At 48.7% G+C, this 22,518-nt stretch overlaps 1 protein-coding gene across 2 annotated transcripts; it reads left to right on the top strand.

The window, feature by feature from the left end:
• The first annotated feature begins 8,200 nt into the window (after positions 1 to 8,200).
• LOC112635137 (keratin, type II cytoskeletal 1b) lies at positions 8,201 to 21,920 on the top strand. Of its 2 annotated transcripts, XM_025403077.1 has the most exons (10): positions 8,201 to 8,775; positions 13,256 to 13,340; positions 13,606 to 13,820; positions 15,062 to 15,122; positions 15,647 to 15,742; positions 16,715 to 16,879; positions 18,646 to 18,771; positions 18,885 to 19,105; positions 19,535 to 19,569; positions 20,086 to 21,920. In XM_025403077.1, exons 3-10 carry the CDS (start codon positions 13,762 to 13,764, stop codon positions 20,346 to 20,348), a joined length of 1,026 nt encoding a protein of 341 aa, XP_025258862.1. In that variant the 5' UTR covers positions 8,201 to 8,775; positions 13,256 to 13,340; positions 13,606 to 13,761; the 3' UTR covers positions 20,349 to 21,920. The 2 variants fall into 2 exon arrangements, with proteins under 2 accessions (XP_025258862.1, XP_025258861.1); XM_025403076.1 differs by lacking the exon at positions 13,256 to 13,340 and having other exon boundaries at positions 8,207 to 8,775.
• The last annotated feature ends 598 nt before the right edge of the window (positions 21,921 to 22,518 follow it).

Here is a 22,518-nt window from a genome sequence, read left to right as displayed (position 1 = left end):
CCATGATGGAAAACAGTATAGAGGTTCCTCAAAACATTAAAAATGGAACTACCATATGACCTAGCAATGCCACATCTCAGTATATATTCAAGAGAAATTAAATCACTATCTTGAAGAGACATCTGCACCTCCATGTTCATTGCAGCTTTATCCACAATAGCCAAGATATGAAATCAACCCAAGTGTCCATTGATGGATAAATGCACAAAGAAAATGTAGAATATATACACAATGAGATATTAGTTAGCCATACAAAGGAAGAAATCTTGTCATTTGCAACAACATAGACAAACGGAGGACATGATGCTAAGTGAAATAAGCCAGACTTTGAAAGACAAATATTTTACCGGGGCATGGTGGCACATGCCTGTGATCCCACCTACTTGGGAGGCTGAGGCATGAGAATCACTTGAACCTGGGAGGTGGAGGTTGCAGTGAATATTTCAGCCTGGGTGACAGAGCAGTCTCAAAACAAAACAAAACAAAACAGAAAACCAAAACCTTAGAATCTCATTATATGTGGAATCTAAGACAGTCAAACTCATAGAAATGGAGTGAAGGGTGATTGCCAGGGGTTGGAAGTAGGGGTGGGAGAAATGGGAAGATGTTGGTTAAAGGGTATGAAATTTCAGTTATGATGAAATTTTCTCTATGGTGAACAAGTTCTCTAAATGAACAAGAAAAAGTGAGCCCACATGTGCCTCTTAAGCAGTGAATGCAGCTTGGAGAGATTGTCCTTTAGCTTAATGACAGAGGAGATACTTTTGGCTTGTTTCAAACTCATCAATAAATTGCCATGCTCCTTTAAATAGATGATTAAAGAAAAGCTTGTCTGCATCTTTTATATGATTTACAATATATTACGGGGTCACAGTTTCCTGCTTATGGCAACATTCTAATTTAAGGGAAGCTGGATGGAAAATGCAGTTTGGTTAATAGAAATTTGCTTTTGTCATAATATAATAATCGCTAAAATTGATGATCTCTTGTTATTTGCCTGACATGTGCTGAGCTTTATCTGAATTAACCCATCTAATCTTCACAGCCCTGTGAGGTAGGCAGTGTTATGGCCTCTGCTTCACAAAAGAGGAAATGAAAGCACAGAGAGATGGATGAACTCATCCAGGGCCACATAACCAGAAGGGATGGCACCAGGATTCAAACCCCAGCAGGCCTAACCTGAAAGCCCTCCTAAATTGCCCCATAAAGCAGAAGATAAGATAGTACAGCAAGAAACTCTCAGGCTTTGGAACCCAGCTGCCAGGTGTAATCTGGGCCCACCCCTTACCAGGAGTGTGTGACCTTGAACAGACTGCTTGGCCACCCTCCTGACCCTTCACACAAAAGTCATCAGTAAAATGCAGTTGTGTGGATGGAATCATGTCATCTGTTTAATTCTTGGCACATTGTAAGAGCTCAATAAAGGGTCATTACTGATTATGGCCAACATTTCGGGAACCTGTCTATTCTTTAAATGAAGAGAATAACACACTGCAAATTCCTTACGGTTATAAAGCACTGTAATCTCTCCCACCATGGTCAAGTGAGACATGAACCTGGAATTGATGGCAGGTCTCATATTACCCTCAGGGACTTGGGATGCTTGTCCCACCCCACCACTAACTAGCCCTGTAACCTTGAGACTGGCCCATCCTCTTTGATCCAACATATAGAAGCATTCTTTGCCCAGACAGCGCCATTCCTCTGCTGGGACCTCACTGTTTCTTTTGGAATTCAATCCAAGTCTAACTTGTAGCCTTATTTTCCTTTGGGGCCACACCTGCCTAGCTGCTCCCTTTGCTTCAGAGACAAGAGAGTTGCCAGGCTGAGGCACAAAAATCACTTGAACCTGGGAGGTGGAGGTTGCAGTGAGCATTTCAGCCTGGGTGAATTATAAACAAATAAATGGTTGTATAAATAAATAAATAAATGCTTGTATAAATAGTCATGACTTCCAGCATGTTGGATGGAAGAGCTTTGGCATGCTTGGCACAATATTGTTTCTGGATCTTTGCCATGGGAATTTGCAAGCTGCCCTTAGTGAGGCCTCTAGACAATATCCAGGCCCAAGAGCACCTACTGGGTTTACCGAGAAGGAAGGAGACTGCCCGATTCTTATGTTCTAGGCAGACTCTGAGATTCTAGTTAAACGGATGTCAACGTGGCATCCAGGCTAGTTTTGGGCCTCAGGAGGAGCTTAAGGCCCTAGTTGTTGCCCCAAACACACACCCTAACCCAGAAATCAGAGGATTCACCAGAGATGTTCCTGTGTGCCTGGAACCACATTCCCACCCCTGCATTCAGGCTTGTTAGAGATTGAAGGTGGAACACCCCATACATCCATCTCTCCCAGGCTGCAGGAGAACAGAGGCACCTGGGAATTTCCCACAGGACTCCTTATTCTTTCTGAATTCAGAGGGAGGGGAAGGTAGCCAAGCTCTAGCTCTATCTGCACCACCAACTTTTTTGGGTAACTTTGGCCATGTCCTTGTCTTTGTACCCATTTCTTCCTTGTAAAATGAAGGACTGGGCTGATACTGTCCATCATATGTTTGGCTGTGATGCTCTTATGCAGGAAGAAGAGTGGGCCAAGGGTGGGCAAGCCAAGGCTAGGAGATTCTATTCAGTCACAAGAGGTTTCTCTCCCTGATATGTGTCACATCACTGCCTCCACTGTGTTGACGACAGGTCAAAATGCTCTCATTTCAAGGAGATTAAAGGCCACCATTCCTAGACCAGGGTTGCAGCTCTCCACTCTCTGCTTGGTGGGGACTGGTGAGTGAGAGTCTCCCTCCCTTCCTTTTTCCAGCCCCACACCCCTGACACACCTCTGTGATATCCACTTCCAGACTCTGGGAAATGTAGGGTGAGGTGGGGGATAGAACTTTGGTAGCTGCTCCTGCTGGTCACACCAGCAGCTCTTCTGAACCCTGCTTCCAGCTGCTGTCTGGAACTGTGATCCGGGTGACTGATAGTTTGCTCTGGGCCTCATCCTCTTGGCAGCCCTGGGTTTCAGTAACTGGGAGATTTACTGGGCTGGGAGAGCTGGAGCCTTCAACTAATTCCCCATTTTCTTTTAAGGTGGCAGGTGGGGAGAGGAGGAAGCGGGCACATCTTTCTCCAAGGACTCCATCTCTTCTGCAATACATGTAAGTTCCAAAGTGGGAATGCCTGGGTTCAAATCTCCATTCCACTATTTTCATTAGTGTATTCTTGGACAAGATTCTTGTTCCAAGTCTCGCTTTGTCCATTTGAAAAATGAACATAGTAAGAATATCTTCCTTATGATGTTGGTATTTAGATTTCATGAGACCTTCCACGTTATAGACTCAGCACAGTGCATGGTCCATGGAAAGCACCTGGTGAAGTTCACTATTATGATAATGATCATTGCTCCTATCTGTGTCCTTAGACTGAATGGAATCTCAAGAGGCCATTTCATTTGTCCTTCTGTTTCCTCCAAGCCAGTGGTCCCCAAACTTGCTGCACATTAAAACCACCTTTTAAAAATTCTAAAGTTCAGACTATAGCCCCAGACCAATTAAACTCCACTCCTTAGGTGTGGGCCCAGGCACCAGTGATTTTGAAGCTTTCTAGCTGATTCCAATGTGAGCCAGTTTGGAAACCGTTGCTGTCTGCAGTCTAACCAGCTGAGGAGTTTCTTTTAGGGGTAGTGATTCGTCCTAGGAACATTATTTACCCACTAATATTGATTTGAGTTGAAACACGTCCTTTGAGACAAGCAAAATCTCTCATGCTTCACTTTAAGTCGTTTTTTTTTTTTCTTCTGAGGAAGTAGAGAATAGCTATCACCCTCCACCAAAAGCTTGGTTAGTGAGTGTATCCCCTCTCCCCTCCCAAGCCCTTCAACGGATGACAGTAGCCCAGCAGGGGCCATCAGCTGATGCTGATGGGAGGTAGACGAGGATGTTGGCATTGGATGCTGAAAGCTGATCATAGACAGAGATCAAAGAAGCTTCCTAAACTGCTGTCTGGGACTTCCTTTTTTATTTTATCACAATGGAATACTTTCACATTCAGCATGAGAGTATATAGAAACCAGGTGAGTGCTGAACAAATTCCACTCAGAAACATTGCTGGAACCCTCTGTGACCCAAGCCAAACTCAGGCCTCACGGTTTCCCAGTTGCTCCCTCGAGGCAAGGGGGCCTCTTCCTGGCTCCCCCATCCCACCCCTTCACATGCCCATTCCTTCCTCTAGGCCTTGGCACAAGCAGTTTCTCTGGTCCTTTCCAGTCCCAGTCCCTACTGTAGAGCACCCTCCCTACTGGCCTACAGTACATCCTTCAAGGTTAGCTTGAGCTTACCTTTGCTTCTGTGAAGCCTTCTCCAGCTGCTTCTCTTTCTAAAAACTCTCATCGCACTCATAGGTCTCAATGCTGTAGCCATAGCCACACAATAACACCACTCGTAAGAGCAAGCCTTTCAAAATATTTGTTGTCTTCAAGTGCTCTACTTAAGGGTCAGATGAACAGGGCTCAGGGAACTCAGTGATTAGTTCAATCATAAAACTGGTACATGGGGGAGCTGGGCTTTAACTTCAGGGGCACTTAATTGTGGGGCCCAAGCTCTTGGTTATCCAAGCTGTCCACGTGTCTTCACTTTAACTCAGTCAGGTAGGCCTTTGTTATTGGCCCACTCTGCCCAGCAGTTGCGAGAGGAAAGCTGCTCCTGGTCTATGAAGTTTTTTTCCAAAAGCAAGGAGCTTCCTATCTGTTTAGGTGGCAGTAGAGACAGATGTGAAGGGGTTAATTATGTGCATTCTTCATGAGGGGGAGGTGGGGTTGAAAGTGAGTGGTGCAGCCGGAGACAGAGAGGAGGGTTCACAAGGAGGGGTTGGGGGAAGGAACCCCACTTGTGTGACTCCTTGGGGCTTACAAAGTGTTCTTCCACATTTGTTCTTAGCTATTCATTACAATCACTCTGCAAAGCTGTATGTGTGTGTGTGTGTATATATATATATATATAGAGAGAGAGAGAGAGACAGACAGACAGACAGACAGACAGACAGACAGAGTCTCTCCCTCTTTTGCCCAGGCTGGAGTGCAGTGGCGCCATCTTGGCTCACTGCAACCTCCACCTCCCAGGTTCAAGTGATTCTCCTGCCTCAGCCTCCCAAGTAGCTGGGATTATATATTTTTGTATTTTTAGTAGAGACAGGGTTTCACTATGTTGGCCAGGCTGGTCTCAAAACTCCTGACCTCAGGTGAGCCACCCACCTCTGCCTCCAAAAGTGCTGGGATTATAGTTGTGAGCCACTGCGCCCGGCTGGCTACTATTTTCTTTATTTTAGAGGTTAGGAAACTGAGGTTCAAGGAGTCAAGTGTCCTAGCCATGGGGCTAGGACGGGGAGGAGCTAGGAGTCAGAGCTGGGTTTCAAGATGCCCAATTCAAGGATCTGTTCGCCATACCCCTGCTGTTTCCTGTCTGGGACCTACTATCCCTTCTCCATAACCGCCCCCATTTTCTCGGCCAGACCCCTGCTTCTTCGCCCTACTCTGTTCTCTCTGCCTCTTCTCTGATACCTGACTCAGAATCCTGGTCTTTAGGTAGCTTTCTCACACGAACCCACCCCATTCCCTAGCTTCACCTCCCTTTCCTTCCTCTGCTTCTACTGGTTCTCTCCTTGTCACTCTGTGCTGGAGGCTAGGCCCTCACTTCCCTCTTCTGCCTTAGAGTTAGGAGTATGGCTGTGTGGACCATAGGTGCCTAGGACTATGGTGAGCAACAGTTCTGATTTGCCTGGGTATATCTTGGTTTAAGTACTGAAAATCTCAGGCAAAGTAGGACAGCTGTCATCCCACCAGGATCTGTGAGCAGCTATTTCTGCCTGTTTAGTGATTCCAGTGCTCTGTGCTTTTTTCTCCCCACATGACTTACAGCTTTGAATTCTGAGAAGTAGACACTTTGGTTCCTTAAGTGTCTGAGGCTCTAGAGTAGGCAGCTTGCCTAAGATGACACAGCCAGCCAGCAGCAGGGCTTCTGCCTATACATTTCAGGCTCACTGCCTCCTCTATCCCACAGTGTCTCCTGGATGACCCACTGAACAGATAACATGCACGGAATGCAGAGGTTCATGAGAAGAGGGCGTGGAAGCTTGGAATTGTCCTTGGAGCCTTTCCCTGCCCCAGGATGGCTTCTCACTCTGGCTCCCCCACACTGCTCTTGTTTCTACCACCTGTTCTTCCCCACGTCTATTGGGATTTCTGCCACAACTTTCTTTTCTTTTCTTTCTTTCTTTCTTTTTTTTTTTTTTCTTGAGGTAGAGTTTCACTCTTGTTGCCCAGGCTAGAGTGCAATGGCGCGATCTCAGCTTACCGCAACCTCCACCTCCTGGGTTCAAGTGATTCTCCTGCCTCAGCCTCCCGAGTAGCTGGGATTACAGGCATGTGCCACCACACCTAGCTAATTTTTTGTATTTTTAGTAGAGACAGGATTTCACTGTGTTAGCCAGAATGGTCTCGATCTCCTGACCTCTGCATTTTTTTTTTTTTTTTTTTTTTTTTTTTGTGAGAGTGCAGGCTGGAGTGCAGTGGCACGATCAGGGTTCACTGCAGCCTTGACCTCCCAGGCTCAATTAATCCTCCTACCTCAGCCCCCCTGACCCCTGGGAGCTGGGACTACAGGCGTGTGCTTGTAGCAAAAAATTAACGCCTGGTTAATTTTGTGTATTTTTAGTAGAGACGGGGTTTCGCCATATTGGGCAGGCTGGTCTTGAACATCTGGGCTCAAGTGATCTGCTCGCCTTGACCTCCCACAGTGCTGGGATTACAGGAGTGAGCTATCACACCTGGCCTTCTGCATTCTTAATTCTTATGAGTTCACAGCACAGACTCCATCATGTAGTTTGCCTTTTCCCTTTAATATGGTACAAGTCATTTCTGGTTCTGCTGCAGCGTCTCCAACAAGATGATTTAAAATAATTGTATCCAACTGGGCAAGCCATCACAGCCATTTTTCTAAGGCTGGAGATTTTTTCCCCAAGTTAAAAAATTATCATTACATTTTGGATGAAAGCCACAGCTATTTGAGTCCAGAGGGAAAACACACATTTTTTTGTTAGCGTACACTGATGATCACTGAATGAGCTTCTCCCCAGGATGCTGTCTGGGACGTGCTTCTCAGAGTGTGAGCACAGATCAGTGCTGGTCTACAGCACTTTGTTATTGCCTTGTGGTAAGCACAGAATTTGAGAGTAGCCTTTTAGAAAATTATTGTTATTGTTGCTATTTTTAGCAGTTAAACAATGATTTGCTTGCTGAATCTAAAAATCAAAAAAATTGGGGCTTGCATTTCGTATATCTCTTAAAAATTATCTTTAAGAGGTAATTCATTTAATTCTATTTTACAAAAGTATTGTCTATAAAGAACCAGAAATGATAAAACAGAAAGAGAAATAGGGATGGTTTGTCTTCTGGTCTAGAAGACAATATTAGGTACTGGTAGATGCTCAACAAATCTTGAACCACTGATTTTTGGTGCTGAAGTACCTTGTGTGGTTTTGTGTTTGAGGAGTCTGAGGCTTATCAAGCAACACACAACGTGAATGACCTTGGGCAGAATCTGTGGGCCTACACTTGTACTCAGTGACCGCAATATTGCACTTCCATGTGATAAAATTTTGGGTGCTCATGGTGATAACTTCAGGGAGCAGAAGCAGTGCGTGGGGAGATGGGAACAAAACTTTTGCCCCACCAGGACAATGCTATGACAGAAAGTATTTCCACCTCTGTCCCAGCTGTTGTCCTGAGGTCTCCAGACACTATCTAACTTTACCCCAGATCTCCCAGGTACACCCCAGAAACAAACAGCTCAGTGGTGGAGTTTCTTAGGAAGAGATGAACTGACGATTTGGGGGGAATCTGTATAGGAGTTTCCAGCAATGAGGTCCTGAGAGATTGTTGCACTCTGATCTCTAAATGGCAAGAGATGAATGATAAATGATCGAGTTGGGGAAGTTTGTCTGCAGTCTGATTTCTGCAACTCATAGGTATGAGGTTTTAAACAGATGTTGCTGGCAGGCAAACTAAACATTAATACTCCCCTTTCAGGATTGTAAAGATGCCCAGCCCAGCAATGTGTGTGTGTCTATATATAGAGACGGAGCCAGATCCCTTCCAAAGGAGTCAGAGCTCCTTTCCTCTCTGGTCTCTGCCTCCTTCCTGCCAGGCTGTTTCTCTTGCCTGCTTATCTGGATGCTCCAGCAACCATGAGCCGCCAATATAGTTCTCAGTCCGCGTTTAGCTCAAGGAGCAGGCAGGTTTATCGCACCAGCTTTTCCGCAGGCTCTGGTGGTGGGAGTCGGGCTGTGGGTTCTGTGTGTTATACTCGAGGGAGGTGTGGTGGTGGTGGATATGGGATCCGTGGCTCTAGGAGCCTGTATAATCTGGGTGGCAGTAGAAGCATCTCCATTAGTCTAGTGGGGAGGAGTGCCAGTGGTTTCTGTCAGGGTGGGGGAGTAGGGGGATTTGGAGGGGTCAGGAGCTTTGGGGTTGGCAGCATTGGTGCTGGTGGCTTTGGAGGTGGTAGCTTTGGAGGAGGTGGTTTTGGGGGTGTTGGATTTGGGGCTAGCAATTTTGGGCTTGGGGGTTTTGGTCCTTCTTGTCCTCCTGGGGGTATCCAAGAGGTGACCATTAACCAGAGCCTCCTAGAGCCACTTCACCTGGAGGTGGACCCTGAAATTCAGAGGATCAAGACCCAGGAGCGGGAGCAGATTATGGTTCTCAACAACAAGTTTGCTTCCTTCATTGACAAGGTGAGCACCTCAGGGGCAGGCAGGGTCATTGGTCACTGACCAAATGACTGAGAGAGATTACACCCTGCCACCTCTCAGCATATCGTGCAGTTTCAGCTTGGTGGTGATACCTGGGACCTTAGGAAATCATTTACCCCATTTGCGCTTCAATTTGTCTTCTTGTGGGGATTTAATTCTATCTTTTCCTTTTGGCAGGAAAGGAGATAAGCAGTGTGAAAATACTCAACAGATACATGGTGTAGTATCCTCATTATCTTTCACAATTATTCACTTTCCATCCACCCATCCACCCATCCACCCATGCACCCATCCATCCATCCATCCATCCAATGGATCCATCCTCATCCACACAATCCATTTATATATACACACACACATGTTCATCCGTTCATTCACTCATCCATGAAGCCACTCAACTATCTACCCATGCATCCATCCACCCATTCAGCCCACAAATATTTTCTAAGCATCTATGATAGGGCAGACACTGTGCCAGGTGCTACAGGTGACTAGGACACAGGGCCTGACGTCTAAAGGGAAGAGAATTACGACAGTGCCTGTGAAGTGTGTCAATAGGGGAAGTACTCTCTGGGACATGGTAGCTCAAAGGAGGGTGTCATGAGCTCTGCCTGCTGAGTCTGGAAGATGGATGAAAAGTTAAATGGATTCTAATTTTAGTGTATGTGTTGCCGAAGTGAGCACAAGTTAAATGGGTTCTAAGGGCAGAGGGGGTTTTCAGGCAGAAGGACCAGGAGGCATGAAAGTGTGACACCTTTAGGGAATTTCAAACGGTTACAATTCCTGGAGAAAATGGGATACCAGGGGGTGGATGAGAGAAGCAGAGATGAAGCCACAGAGCCAGGGCAGGAGAAGCAGGCAGGGCATGGTGAATGCCCTGGTGGTGGGTATCTCTTGGGGCTAAAGTCAACAGCATGCAATGTAGGGTTCTGTCTGAGTTCCCCCTTTTGGCTCATCAAGGGCTGAGGATGGGCTAGATGGAGACACAGAAGCCCCTGTTCCTAGTTCCCTGTTGAAACTTCAGATTAGGTCCAAAGCAGCAACAGAGGCTGGTGAACTCACCATGGTGAAGACCTCCTTCCAGCATCTCCTTTTGTGTCTGGAGGTCGAGGTACAGCGGCCACTAGCACCTCCCCAGGAGGAATTTTGCCTTCAGGGATGCAGTGGGAAGCCCCACAGAGCACCAAGGCCACTTGCACAGTTAGTGACTTTCCCTCAGTCACCACAGGCGTTCAGTGCTGAGGCCAGAGCTTGACCTGTGGCCTGACTGTAGGGTAGCTGTGGCCAGAGGCCATGCTGGGTGGCAGGGCAGGCCTCTGATATCTGGGCAGATGCTGGGGATGGGACAGTGTGTGAGCAGGTGGAGGAGAGTGAGGGTGCTGAGGCTCAGAGGCTGCCGAAGAGGAGCGCAACACAGCAGAGTGCTCCTGTGGCTTCTGATCACGCTGCGTGGGAAATGTGGCTGAGTACCACCATGCTTCAAGCACAGGTGGGGGTTAGAGGGTTTCACTGGAGCAAGGAGTCGCTACTGGGAGCTCACGACTGGGCCAAGAGAGGAGCAGGGAGGAGAGAGGGCTGGGAAATAACCACAGGCCGCTGGCAACTGACCTCTTGAGGCTCATCCAATTGTGGCCTCTGCCATGAACAGGGTGTCTGTCCAGTTGCATGGCATGGGGCAGTGGGCAGAGGCTAAGGTGCAAGAGACCTGGGTCTCCTGTCCTTTGAAGGGCATGGCCTGTGATGACTATGAGGAGAGGCTCCTCAGCCAGGTGGGTTGTGGCCTGACTGGAAGGTAGAAAGCTTCTATGACAGGTGACTTCTGACTCTGCTTTCCAAACTTGTCTTCCTGCTTTCACCCTTGACCCTTGTATAGCCTATGCTTGACACCACAGCAGAGCCATCCTTTAAAAGCATGTCACACCACTCTTCCATTTGAATCCTCCAGTGGCTTCTTGTCTCAACTGAAGGAAAAGCCCAAGTCCTATAAGGCCCTATATTATCTGCCCTTTACCCTGCGGCTGCTGCTAAGCCCACACTTACATTTGTGGAATCAGGCCACATTGCCCTCCCTGGGTGGGACAGCTTTCAGGATACAACCGCTAGTGAGCAGAATGAGGCCTGGAAAATAGCCTCCAGGCTTCCAACTCATTGTTGTCTGCAGTGTCCTGTGCCCCTCTTCCTCCTCAGCTGCTCTCCTCTTGCTCACCAGCATCCAAGGCTCAGTTCTGCCTCAAGGTCTTTGCACCTGCCATTCCCTCTGCTTGGAACTCTTCCCCCCAAAGAGAGGCCCACCTTCCTCCCTTACCTTCTGTGGGTCTTTGCTCAGATGCCACAGTTTCAGTGGGGACTTCCCTGACCACCACTTCAGCGTTCCTATGCCCCGGCCCTGTGTGACTCCATAGTCCCTGCAGCTGTCTGAGGCACTGTATTTTTTACATGATTGTTTCTTTATAGTTATCTCTCTAAATAGAATGCAAATTCCTAGAAAGCAGGGATTTTGCCTGTTTTGCTTATTACCAAATCCCTAGCACCCAGAATAGTTCCTGACACATGAGAATTGCTCAGTAAATAGAAGCTGGATGACAAATTGGGTCAGCCCCTCGGGTCAGTGCTGGATGCTCAGAGAACCAATGACAAGGGGATAGGGCCTCAGGAAGGAAAGGAGGGGTCCAGCTCTTCCCCCGGGACACTGGGCTGGCCTTGTTCAGCTGATCCTTAGACCTCTATGCCAGGGGTGGTGAGTGGTCTGGATAGCCCACACCAGCAGGCAATTTTAAAACCTTTTGCACTTCATGAGTGCATGACACTTTTTGTCTTCTCTGTGTTGGGCGTTGTGTGTCCATGGGTCCACTGTGGCCCCTGGAGAACAAAGTAGATATAGGCCTGCCCTCAGGGGGTCCAGTGCAGCCCAGGAGAGAGATGCTCACACACTGCTGCATGACTGCAAGTCTCAACAGATTTAGAAAGGCAAGGAACAAGGGGCTGCAAAGGGGACACACTGGTGGGATGCCACCTCAGGTGAGGTCTAAAGGGTGAGTAGGAGTTTACTGGGCAAAGAGTTGAGGAGACCTGGAGTGCTGAGGGCACTGGGAGGTCCCTGTGCAGGGGAGGGGCACTGAAGCAGAGGGTGGGCGAAAAGGTTGCTCAGCAGCATGCCTCATTCCATCTGTGCTAGCTGAGTTGCCTTTGAGTTTTGCTGGTAGGACACAGACCAGGAGTGTTTTGGGGAACCTGGGGAAAAACACAGTGGCTTTCACCGATTGTTCTAGTGGTTAAGGCACTCCCTGCAGCCAGACTCTGCCTTTGCAGTTTGGGTGGCCTGATGAGAACCACAGTGTCTTCTGTGAGCTCCTGGGATATTGCGGGTGGGTACCTGGGCTAAAGCCAGAACACCCAGAGTTGTGTCACTGCTCCCTCGTTGTTTTATGTGGAGACTCTCCATGGGACCACAGGATTCTTTCTTTTGGTCCCACAATGCCACTGCCACTGAGCGCAGTGAATGAGTGCTGAATTGATTTCTTCACTCCCTGGGAGTGCCACCACAGAGTAAAAATAGAGAGTGGCAGGAATTTCTCACGGTGTTGTGAGCTGTGCTGACAAGCCTGGGAGAGCTGCTTGCCTAATCTCTTGCTTTGATAAGGCCAGCAAAAATGAGCCATGGGAGGTGGTGTTGTCTGCAAACATTTTCCAGCCTAGAGTCAGAATCCAAAGGGAGCTAACCAGGGTTGGCCCCTCAGACGGGCAGATTCTCAAGGGCCAGGGGATTTGGGGGACCCTCACTAGTGTCACGTGGTAAGGGAGTGTCTTCAGAGTTCCGTTCCCACCACACAAAGCAGTGGGTTTGCCCCTTTACACAGTGCCCGGAGGAGGAAGCTGGATTCCGGAGGATGTGTGTTTTTGCGCGTGCGCACCCGCATGCGGCCGAGCAAACTCTGGAGGCAGCACCACTGCTTCTATCAGGGCACTGGAGTGGAGGCTCCACAGTGTGCAGCTGGCTGAGGAAAGGTGGAGGCTGGTCATTACCATGCCAAGGACAAGCCACACACTTTGCACAGCCAGCTGCCTTACTGGGCCCCTTATCTTACCTTCATATCCACAGTTCTGGGAGAAGAGGTGGTGAAAATATTAGGTGATGTCCACTCTCCATTTCCCAGGAAATAGCAAGTGGGTAGTTCTCAAACACCTGACAACCCAAGTCCTCACTTTGGGGCACTTGACTGCATTAGACTTTTAAAAGAATGAGAACTTTTGCCTTAAAAATTCTGTCTGCATTATAAAAGCATTTAAATGAGTTACTTTCCTGACAAACATCCTGGCAGACAGCAGAGGTGGTGGCGACTGCAAGGCAGGGGCACCCGAGCAAGTGTGCTCAGGAATTAGTTTAATGTTCTAAGCCAAATTGATCCTTCTCGCTTTTTCTTTCTTCCTCTCCTCTATCACATAATGCATTTTGACCACAAAGAGAAAGGAGCCTTGGGGTCATCAGTGTCTCAGATGCTCCGAAACACCATTTCCTTACGTTGGCATGGATAAATTGAGTTTGGAGGGCGAGTGCTCTATGATGTAAATGAAGGAGGTGTTTTACCTTCAAAACCAGCGTGAGCTTAGTGTCAATTTTAGACAAGTTGACCGTACAACCATTGGCCGTCAGAAACCACATTGCCCTCTGTGTGTCTCAATCCCAGAGAAAAGGCTCTCTGACCCTTGGAGGAACCATCCTGATTCTCTGAGGTCTGGATGTGTTGAGGGGCTACTCATGGGGGAGCTGCTCTGATCCATGGCCTGGGGTGCGCTGGGGTCTCTTGCTCTTAGGTGCGATTCCTGGAGCAGCAGAACCAGGTGCTACAAACAAAATGGGAGTTACTGCAGCAGGTGAACACCTCAACTGGAACCAACAACCTGGAGCCCCTCTTGGAGAACTATATCGGTGACCTGCGGAAGCAGGTGGATTTGCTCAATGCGGAGCAGATGCGCCAGAACACAGAGGTCAGGAGCATGCAGGATGTCGTGGAGGACTACAAGAGCAAGTGAGACTCCAGGCAGGGCAAAACAGGGGAGAAGCATGGCCGGAAACTCGTCACAGGGGCAAGACATTCTGCTTTAGTGTTTATGTGTAAGGGTAGGGGAGCGGGACATGCAGGCTCTGCACTGCACAACTGCAGGAGGCGCTGTTTTGTATGTGGCAACCCAGGTAGATGATATTGGCAGCCAGCTGTCAATCGCATTGGGTGGGGAGGGGCAGGATAGCTTCATGGATGTTGAAGCCAAGTAAGCCTGATTTCCAGTGTGGGCTCTTCCACTTACTAGCTGCCTACAAATTCATCTTTTTAAGCCTCTGGTGTTCATGTTAATAATGTGGGAAGAGCAAGAACCTCCCTTGTTGGATTGTTGTGGGTAGATCTGTGGTTCTCAGACTTGAGCATGCATCAGTTTGCTGGAATCAGATTGCTGGGCTCTGCCCCCCAAGTTTTTGATTCAGCAGATATGGGAGAGTGTTTGTACTTCTAACATGTTTCCAAGTGATGCTGATGCTCGTGGATTGGGGACCACACTTTGAGAACTGCCGGTTTTGAATGAAATGATGCTTAATAAGTTCTTAGTACTGTGCCTGCACACCCCTACAGTCAGTAAACCCTAGCTATTATGACCACAAACAGTAGGGGTGACAGGAGTTGTCGAATTCCAGATCAGCTGTTCCTGAGCTGTGCAGGCAGCCGAGCCTCTCCCTTCCTCTTCTTCCCCATGTGGGGTTCAGGGTGCTTCTCTCCCATCACCTTGGCATGTTTACTGTGCCGTGCCAGTAGAGATCCAAGTGTGTGTGAGTCAACGAGGGAAAAATGAAATCCACACTGGAGGTGCAGGTTGGGGTGGGGCACAGAATTGTAGGTTAAATTTTTTCTCTTCAAAAATATTTAGTAAAAGTGGTTGGTATTTCATGTTCTCAATTTTAAGGAATGAATGAATTTGACACATTTACAAAGGTAAAACATCAAAATAAAAACAGACATTCCAGGGACCTTCTCTGTGGCTCTGGGTTTTCCATGTTGGCCTGGGCTCCCCTCTGTTGGCCCACAGACCCAGGAGTTGGCACTGCCCTCATCCATGAGAGCGCCAGCCTCCTGGAATGGACAGCCAGCACCTTGAGCAGGGTTCTCTGAGCTCAGGACAGCAAATGTTTGGAGAATTCCAAGCTTTCTGCTGTGAGGAGGAACCTCAGAGAGCCAAGGTCAGCCTGTAGCCTTTCTGTGCTCCTTGTCTCGCCTGACAGGTATGAGGACGAAATCAACAAGAGGACTGGCAGCGAGAATGACTTTGTCGTCCTGAAGAAGGTGAGGGAAAGGGGAGTCCCAAGGGTGGCTGTGGACCAAGGAGGCTTCGGGGAGTAAGGAATCCCTATGGGATGCTCTGTGGCAATGGCAGGGTGACCTCTGTGGCAATGGCAGGGTGGCCTCTGTGGCCGGCTTGCTGTGTGTGATGCCTAAATGTGGGGCCCTTACACTAGAACTGACACTGATAATGACTCTTTAGGAAGCCTCCAGTTTGTATCTCTCTGGGGTCCTGAAAGTGAAATGAAGTGAAATGACAGCTTTTGAATGTCAGTTGTGTGTAGCCTTGGGACCCGGGGAAGGACCTGGGTGTTGGGTGTGACTGACTGAGATGTGGAGGTTGGTGTCACATCTCCTTCTGGCCAGGAAAGCCAGGACATGTAGATCCCTTATTGGAGTGAGGTGATGAATTTTTGAAGTAAGGAAATAAACCCAGAGTGGCTCTGCCACTTGCCTGAGCCACCCAGTGAGCTGGTGGCAGGCAATGCCTGGGCAATAAAGTCAAACTGTTTCTGCCTGCTATTCAGGATGTGGACGCTGCTTATGCGAGCAAAGTGGACCTGGAGTCCAGGGTGGACACTCTGACTGGGGAGGTCAATTTCTTGAAGTATTTATTTTTGACGGTGAGTTAAGCGTTTATAAGAACGCCCTTTCTTTTCTCACATCTCACAAGGAGTATGGGCTATAAGAGGCGAGGTCTGAAACCCAACACTACCCACTAGGGACTCATCTCCCCAGGTACCCCAACTCTGTGGGCCTGGAGTCAGCCATCCTCTCCACCCCAATCCTCAGAATCCCCAGGTTGGGGTAATGGAGATGGAAGGCTGGGAGAATCCTGAGTTAGGTGGAGGCGAACGTGTCCCTGGTTCATGGCTTCCAATCTGTCTGGGAAATCACCCAGACATATAAGGGGCAAAACCAACCAGAAATCTTCATTAATTCTGGGGAGTTGATGGAGCTGTTAGGAAACTCTGTGGGAGGTGACAGTGTGAGTCTCAAAGGGAGTGACCTTAGTGGTGGGGGATCAAACACTCTGTCACCCAGCCCTCTTTTGCCTGTGTCTAATTTGGGGGTACTTGCTCTGGGCCAGATGCTGTGTTAGAAATTTATGTTATGGGCATCTCCATTCTACACATGGGAAAACTGAGGCACTGAAGGGTTAAATTACTTGCTTGGTTACCTTGTTAGTCAATGGTAGAGCCAAGACTCAAAAGTGAGTCCAAGTGACTCCTCAACTGGAGTCCATTCTACTGCCTCAGAGAGCTCATGTGATTTCAAGGAACAGGCATGCCTGCCAAGGAGCCCAGCTAACTATGGTGGCCAAGTCAGAGCAAGGCAGAATGGCAGTTGCAGAAGAGGTGTGATGGGGAGATGGTATCTGAAGGGCTCCAGGTTTAGGCTCCTTCCTTCTCCCTGGAGGCAGTTAAGACTCTCCCTATTATCTCTCATTGCACACAACAATTCCAAGAGTTTTTCCCCAAGACTACCTGGCCCAGGCTTCTGGCTTCCCCCGAGAGCCTTGAGGGAGCAGCAGAGGAAAACTGAGGCCCCCAGAGGAGAATGGAAGGAGTCAGCCTGTGCGCCATGCCTCGCAGGAGCTGTCTCAGATGCAGACTCACATCAGTGACACCAACGTCATCCTGTCCATGGACAATAATCGCTCCCTGGACCTGGACAGCATCATTGATGCAGTGCGAACCCAGTACGAGCTGATTGCACAGAGGAGCAAGGACGAGGCCGAAGCCCTGTACCAGACCAAGGTGGGTACAGCCCCCAGATCTGGTGCCCAGAAAAACAGATTCTTCCCAGAATTGTCTTTCTCTTATTGCATTGTCTTTCTTATTTCTGAAGTAAAATGTGTTTGTTATACAAATTCTAGAAATTACATGTAAAGATTACCAATCTCTCACTACCTCTATTAATATGTTAATATCTCTTCTGCCAGTTCTTTGTAGCTATTAAGCTAGTGCAAAAGTAACTGTGGTTCTTGCCATTAAAAGTAATGATAAGAACCACAATTACTTTTGCACCAACCCAATAATGTTTATTGAGAACTCATATGTGTTAGGCACTACACAAAGTGCTTTACATAATATATATATTATTTCATTCAATCCTTACAACAACCAATGAGGTAACAATTTCATTATCACAATTTTATAATAGATAATAGTGCGTGAGATTACTTAATTTCTCTAAGGCCTTGTAGCTAGTAAATGGCAGAGCCACAGCTTAATTAAACTCGGGTTTGTGTCTACAAACTCATTCCCCTCACCACTAGAATGATTTTTATTCTTTTTTTCATAATGGTATCTATTAAAATGTACTTTTTTTTACTTTCTTTCTTTTTTTTTTTTTTTTGTTTGAGATGGAAACTCGCTCTGTCTCCCAGGCTGGAGTGCAGTGGCGTGATCTCAGTTCACTAAAGACTCCACCTTCTGGGTTCAAGCGATTCTCCTGCCTCAGCCTCCTCGGTAGCTGGGATTACAGGTGCACACCACCACACCAAGCTAATTTTTGTATTTTTAGTAGTGACAGGGTTTTGCCGTGTTGGCCAGGCTGTACTTTCTTTCGCTTTTACTTATTGCATATGGATACCTTTCTGTGACACTAAATAATTTGCCACATTTTTAACAGCCTGGTATTATATTGTAAGACTACACCCTCCCTTATTAGATCAACCTCTTTGTGGCTAAGTTGTTGGGCACATCTTTGGTTACTTCTTTACCATAAACTGACCTGGATCTTTTTGGATGGTGAATCCTCTGGTTGAAAGGGCATGGCTGACAGTCCAGTCACTAAATTCTGAACAACTAGCATTGATGATTGGCTTTGAGGATGATCTGTGGCCAACTCCAATCCTGGCTGACCTCTGTCCCACTGTCCTGCAGACAGTGTTCTGGGGTGGAATGGATTTCGACCTTAGACTGGGAGGCAGAAGGCCAACAGTGAAAACAGCAGAATGCAGATTCCCTCAAGTTGACGCTTCTCCCACCCACTTCAAAACCCTGTCCTGGGGGTGGAGTTCTGACTGATGGGGCAATACAGAGACAGAAACAGAGATGGAGGGGAAATGAGACTGAACGTGGAGCAGGTGGAGGGCCTCTGGGACATAAGGTCCTGCCTGATTGCTAGGGAGATCATCCTGGAAAAGGGTGGGAAGCTATATGGTGGGTGGAAAGAGTGAGGGGGTCTCAGTGTGGGTAAGGACCAACGTGAAGGCTTAGATGTGTGAAAAAGTGTTAGAAAGGGCATCACGAAGCAGGTTTGTCTGGCTGGGATGAGAGTCTGCCCAGAGATAGGTGGGAATGCAGGAGGCTTGGTATGGTGTGAGCGTGTGCATGTATACATGTGTTTGCAGCCCGGGTGAGGGAGGTTTGGTATAGCTGTGAGTGTGTATGTAGGGGCGACCACAGCACAAGATGGGTGAGAATCTCCCAGGGGAGAGCAACCCAGACCTACTCCCTCCTGGAGGGGCTTGTGGTGGGCAGCACATGCTGACCATGATGCTGCCTTTGGCCCCTAGTATCAGGAGCTCCAGATCACGGCAGGGAGACATGGAGATGACTTGAAGAACAGCAAGATGGAGATTGCAGAGCTCAACCGCACTGTCCAGAGGCTGCAGGCAGAGATCAGCAATGTGAAGAAGCAGGTGGGATGGGTGCTCAGGGAGGGCTGACTAAGCCCTGCACCTCCCACAATGCCCTGCCAGATCGAGGTCTGGAAGCTTAACCCTAAAATGGTCTCTGACTGTCTCTGGAGCAGATTGAACAGATGCAGTCACTCATTTCGGATGCCGAGGAGAGAGGCGAACAGGCCCTCCAGGATGCGCGGCAGAAGCTGCAGGACCTGGAGGAGGCCCTGCAGCAGTCCAAGGAGGAGCTGGCCCGGCTGCTGCGTGACTACCAGGCCATGCTAGGGGCCAAGCTGTCCCTGGATGTGGAGATCGCCACCTACCGCCAGCTGCTGGAGGGCGAGGAGAGCAGGTGGGTCCGGCAGCTGTGTTTCTGGGGCTAAGGCTCGATATGCACCCATGAAACTGTGGGACTGGCTATTTGGAGAAAAGATAAGCCCCACCTTTTTGGGAAGATTGGTAGCCCAGGGTGAGCAGAAACATTCCAGTTGGAGGCAGACGCTGTGTGAGTTGGGAGGGAGAAGTCATTGTTATCATTCCTCTGCCTCCAAGTAGAATGTCCTTATACCCCAACCCAAGTCACTGCAGCTGGGTATTCACCCCCAATGCTAAAAGTCTTCATGAAAACGCTGAAAATTCTCTCAGCTCCACTGGCTTCCTGCTCTCATGCACACAAATTTCCCTAAGGCTTGGGGACACCTCTGATCCGGATGTCTGTGGGCCACCGCCCTCCCTCCTCAGGCCCTGTGGGTCTGGCTGACCCTGTGCTTTGGTTTTTCAGGATGTCAGGAGAGCTGCAGAGCCATGTGAGCATCTGTAAGTAGCAGAGCCCACGGACAGAGAGAGGCTGGTGGTTCTGGGTGGAGGGAGGGCCGGGAGGTGGCCAGCAGAGAACTGAAAGTCTGGCATTTTAGCTTCCAGTCTTGTACAACAGACATCAAAGTAAGCAAGTGTAATGGCAAAGTCTGGAAGAATTCATTTGAAATAAATGGTTGTGATTTCAGGTCTACTTATCTTAATTGTTAGGATGCCTTTTTGAAAATTAAAAAAAAAATTTTTTTTAAATGATGCCTAGGAATCAGCAGTGGCTAGAACTCTTTAGGGTATATGTTCAATAAACAATGAAAGTGTGTTGCTGAGAGGAACCCTGGCATTCCTTTGTAGTATGAATAATCATTTTCAAGTGGGAACACTTTCAGTTTTCAACGTATCGGTTTGCAAGTCGATGCCACGGGTGATCGAGGATGGAGGAGGCTGCAGGTGCAGGGATGGGTGCAGGTGGGGGCCCTGCCCAGTCCCTCTGACCCCCTGTGCACTGTCCCCTCCCCACAGCGGTGCAGAACAGCCAGGTGAGCATCAGCGGCGGCGCGGGAGGTGGCGGCAGCTACGTCTCTGGAGGCTACGGCGGCGGCAGCGGTGGGGGCTATGGCGGTGGAAGAAGTTACAGCGGAGGCGGCGCACGAGGGGGCAGTGGAGGCGGTTATGGCAGCGGCGGCGGGAGCTACGGAGGGAGCGGCAGAAGCAGCCGCGGATCCTCGCGCGTGCAGATCATCCAGACCTCCACCAACACCTCCCACAGGCGGATCCTGGAGTAGAGGCCTCGCTTCTGCCATACCTCAAGCCTGCACCCGCGCCGCCCTCTCCTCAAACTCCTCCCCTCCACGCCCTTCCTGACTCCCTGTAGTTCACTTTTCTTGATGGGTCTGAGCAATTTTGCCAATAAATTAGAGTCTAATGGGGGGAAGCAGGGTGGATAAGCCCAAACAGCAGATCTCTTTGGAGGGCACTGGCTTGCAGTCAGAGTAACAGCTAAGCACATTCTCACTCAGACTCCGTTCAGCTGGCCCTGCTGCTGTTCCTGCTCCCACCTTTTTGGGAAGATCGGTAGCCCAGGGTGAGCAGAAACATTCCAGTTAGAGGCAGAGGCTGTGTGAGTTGGCAGGTTAGGGAGAAGTCATGGCTATCATTCCTCTGCCTCCAAATAGAATGCCCTTATGCCCCAACTCAAGCCACTGCAGCTAAGTATTGATCCACAACGCTAAAAGACACCAGGCATCTAGTTTAGCAATGGAGAGAAATAGCCTGTAAAGCATCGACAAGGCACATAATGGAGAGTTGGTATCTCAGCCCCAGGCTCCTTTTGCCGCACCTGGGCTGCTCTGTGAACAAGAATCCACACCCCCTGCCCTTCTGGGGGCCACAAGATGATCCCTCTGGGGGAAGTTGCTGATTGCAGGACAAGCTAGCTTGGTAAGGAAAACCTCTGCACCAGCCGCCTATTCCTGCCTCTTGGTCCACAGCCTCATGCACTCATGTTGATGGAAAGTATAGATTTGCTGCCCACATCAGATATCTGTAAGGCATCACTGTCCTGATTCTGAACCTCCGTCTCAGGAAGCATTCTCCCCTGTGTAAACAACTCAAGGTGGGAGTATTTCAGAGGGCATGGGGTCACGAATCCTCACCCAGAGGGAAGCCTGTTTTAGCAGTGGATGCGGGAGTTGATGAACAGACAAGCAAGTTCTGCTTCTGTCCTGTTTCCTCCTGACAGCTCCATTCCTTGAAAGTCTGACGCTTCCTAAGCTCTGCTTCATAACCACTCTGAGAATTGTCCCATGGGGTGGGCACGCGAAGCCCAGCTCTGTTCTATCCAGGTGCCTTGGGCCTGAGGAGTCTGAGGATCTGACTTGGGCCTTGGAAGGATTCCAACCCCAAGTCAGTCAGGAAGCTGCCCGTTTTTTTTTGTTGTTGTTGTTGCAAGGCAGTTTAATGCCCTTTCTCAGACCTCTCTAGTCCCTCCCGCCCTCTGTTCTCTGTCGCTGTGAGCACTTTGTGAGAATTTGACTCTTAATTTTGAATCTTATGTAAGAGGCTTGAGATGTGCTGGAGAGGGCAGGAAGAGGAAAGTTATCAGCCAACTAACAGGTCTTGAGAGACAGAATGTAGCTTTGCTTTTAAGATCTGGAGTCACCTTCACTTGCTAGCTGAGTCCTAACACAACTTCCAAGTCCATGATTCTCTTGGGGCATTGGATGGGCTCAGTGTGGGTCTCTTAGGCAGTGCTTGTGACTTCATCATTTCCTGGTTCAAAATTGTACTGTCAAGGGGCAGCATTTCTGGTATTTCTATAATAAATTTTTCTGTGATCTCAAACTGCTGTTTGGTCAGGAGATGCATTATTTCTTCTTCTCCTTCCCCTTCTTCTTCTCCTTCCCCTTCTTATCCTTCACCTTCCTCCTCTTCTCCCTCCTCCTCCTCCCTGCTCGTCCTCCTCCCTCCTCCTCCTCTTCCCCCTCTTCCCCCTCCTCCTCCTCTTTCTTCTTCTTCTTCTTCTTCTTCTGCCTCTTCTTCTTCTTCTTCTCCTCCCTCCTCCTCCTTCTCCTCCCTCCTCCACCTCCTCCTCCTTCTCCTCTCTCCTCCCCCTCCTCCTCCTCCTCCTCCTCCTCCTTCTTCTTCTTCTTCATATTCATCTTCATCTTCTCCTCTTTTTCTTCTTTCTCCTAAATAAAGATGGGGTCTCACTATGTTGCCAAGGCTGGTCTTGAACTCCTGGGCTCAGTCAATCCTCCCACCTTGGCCTCCCACAGTGCTGGGATTACAGGTGTGAGCCACGGTACCTGGGCCATTTCTTTTAAAATGTCTGCAGACCTGAAATTATTCATATTTGGGAAGTTAAAATTTCTTCTTCTTATTTTTTATTGTATAAGTAATACACAGCCTTGAAGAATCTTGCAGACATAATCTTATTAATCCTTAAAGTGGCTG

The sequence above is a fragment of the Theropithecus gelada genome, chromosome 11 (genome assembly GCF_003255815.1).
Source record: "Theropithecus gelada isolate Dixy chromosome 11, Tgel_1.0, whole genome shotgun sequence".
NCBI classification, from domain to species: Eukaryota; Metazoa; Chordata; class Mammalia; order Primates; family Cercopithecidae; genus Theropithecus; species Theropithecus gelada.
Note: the sequence above shows the minus strand (reverse complement) of the source record. Positions and strands in the feature narration are given on the sequence as shown.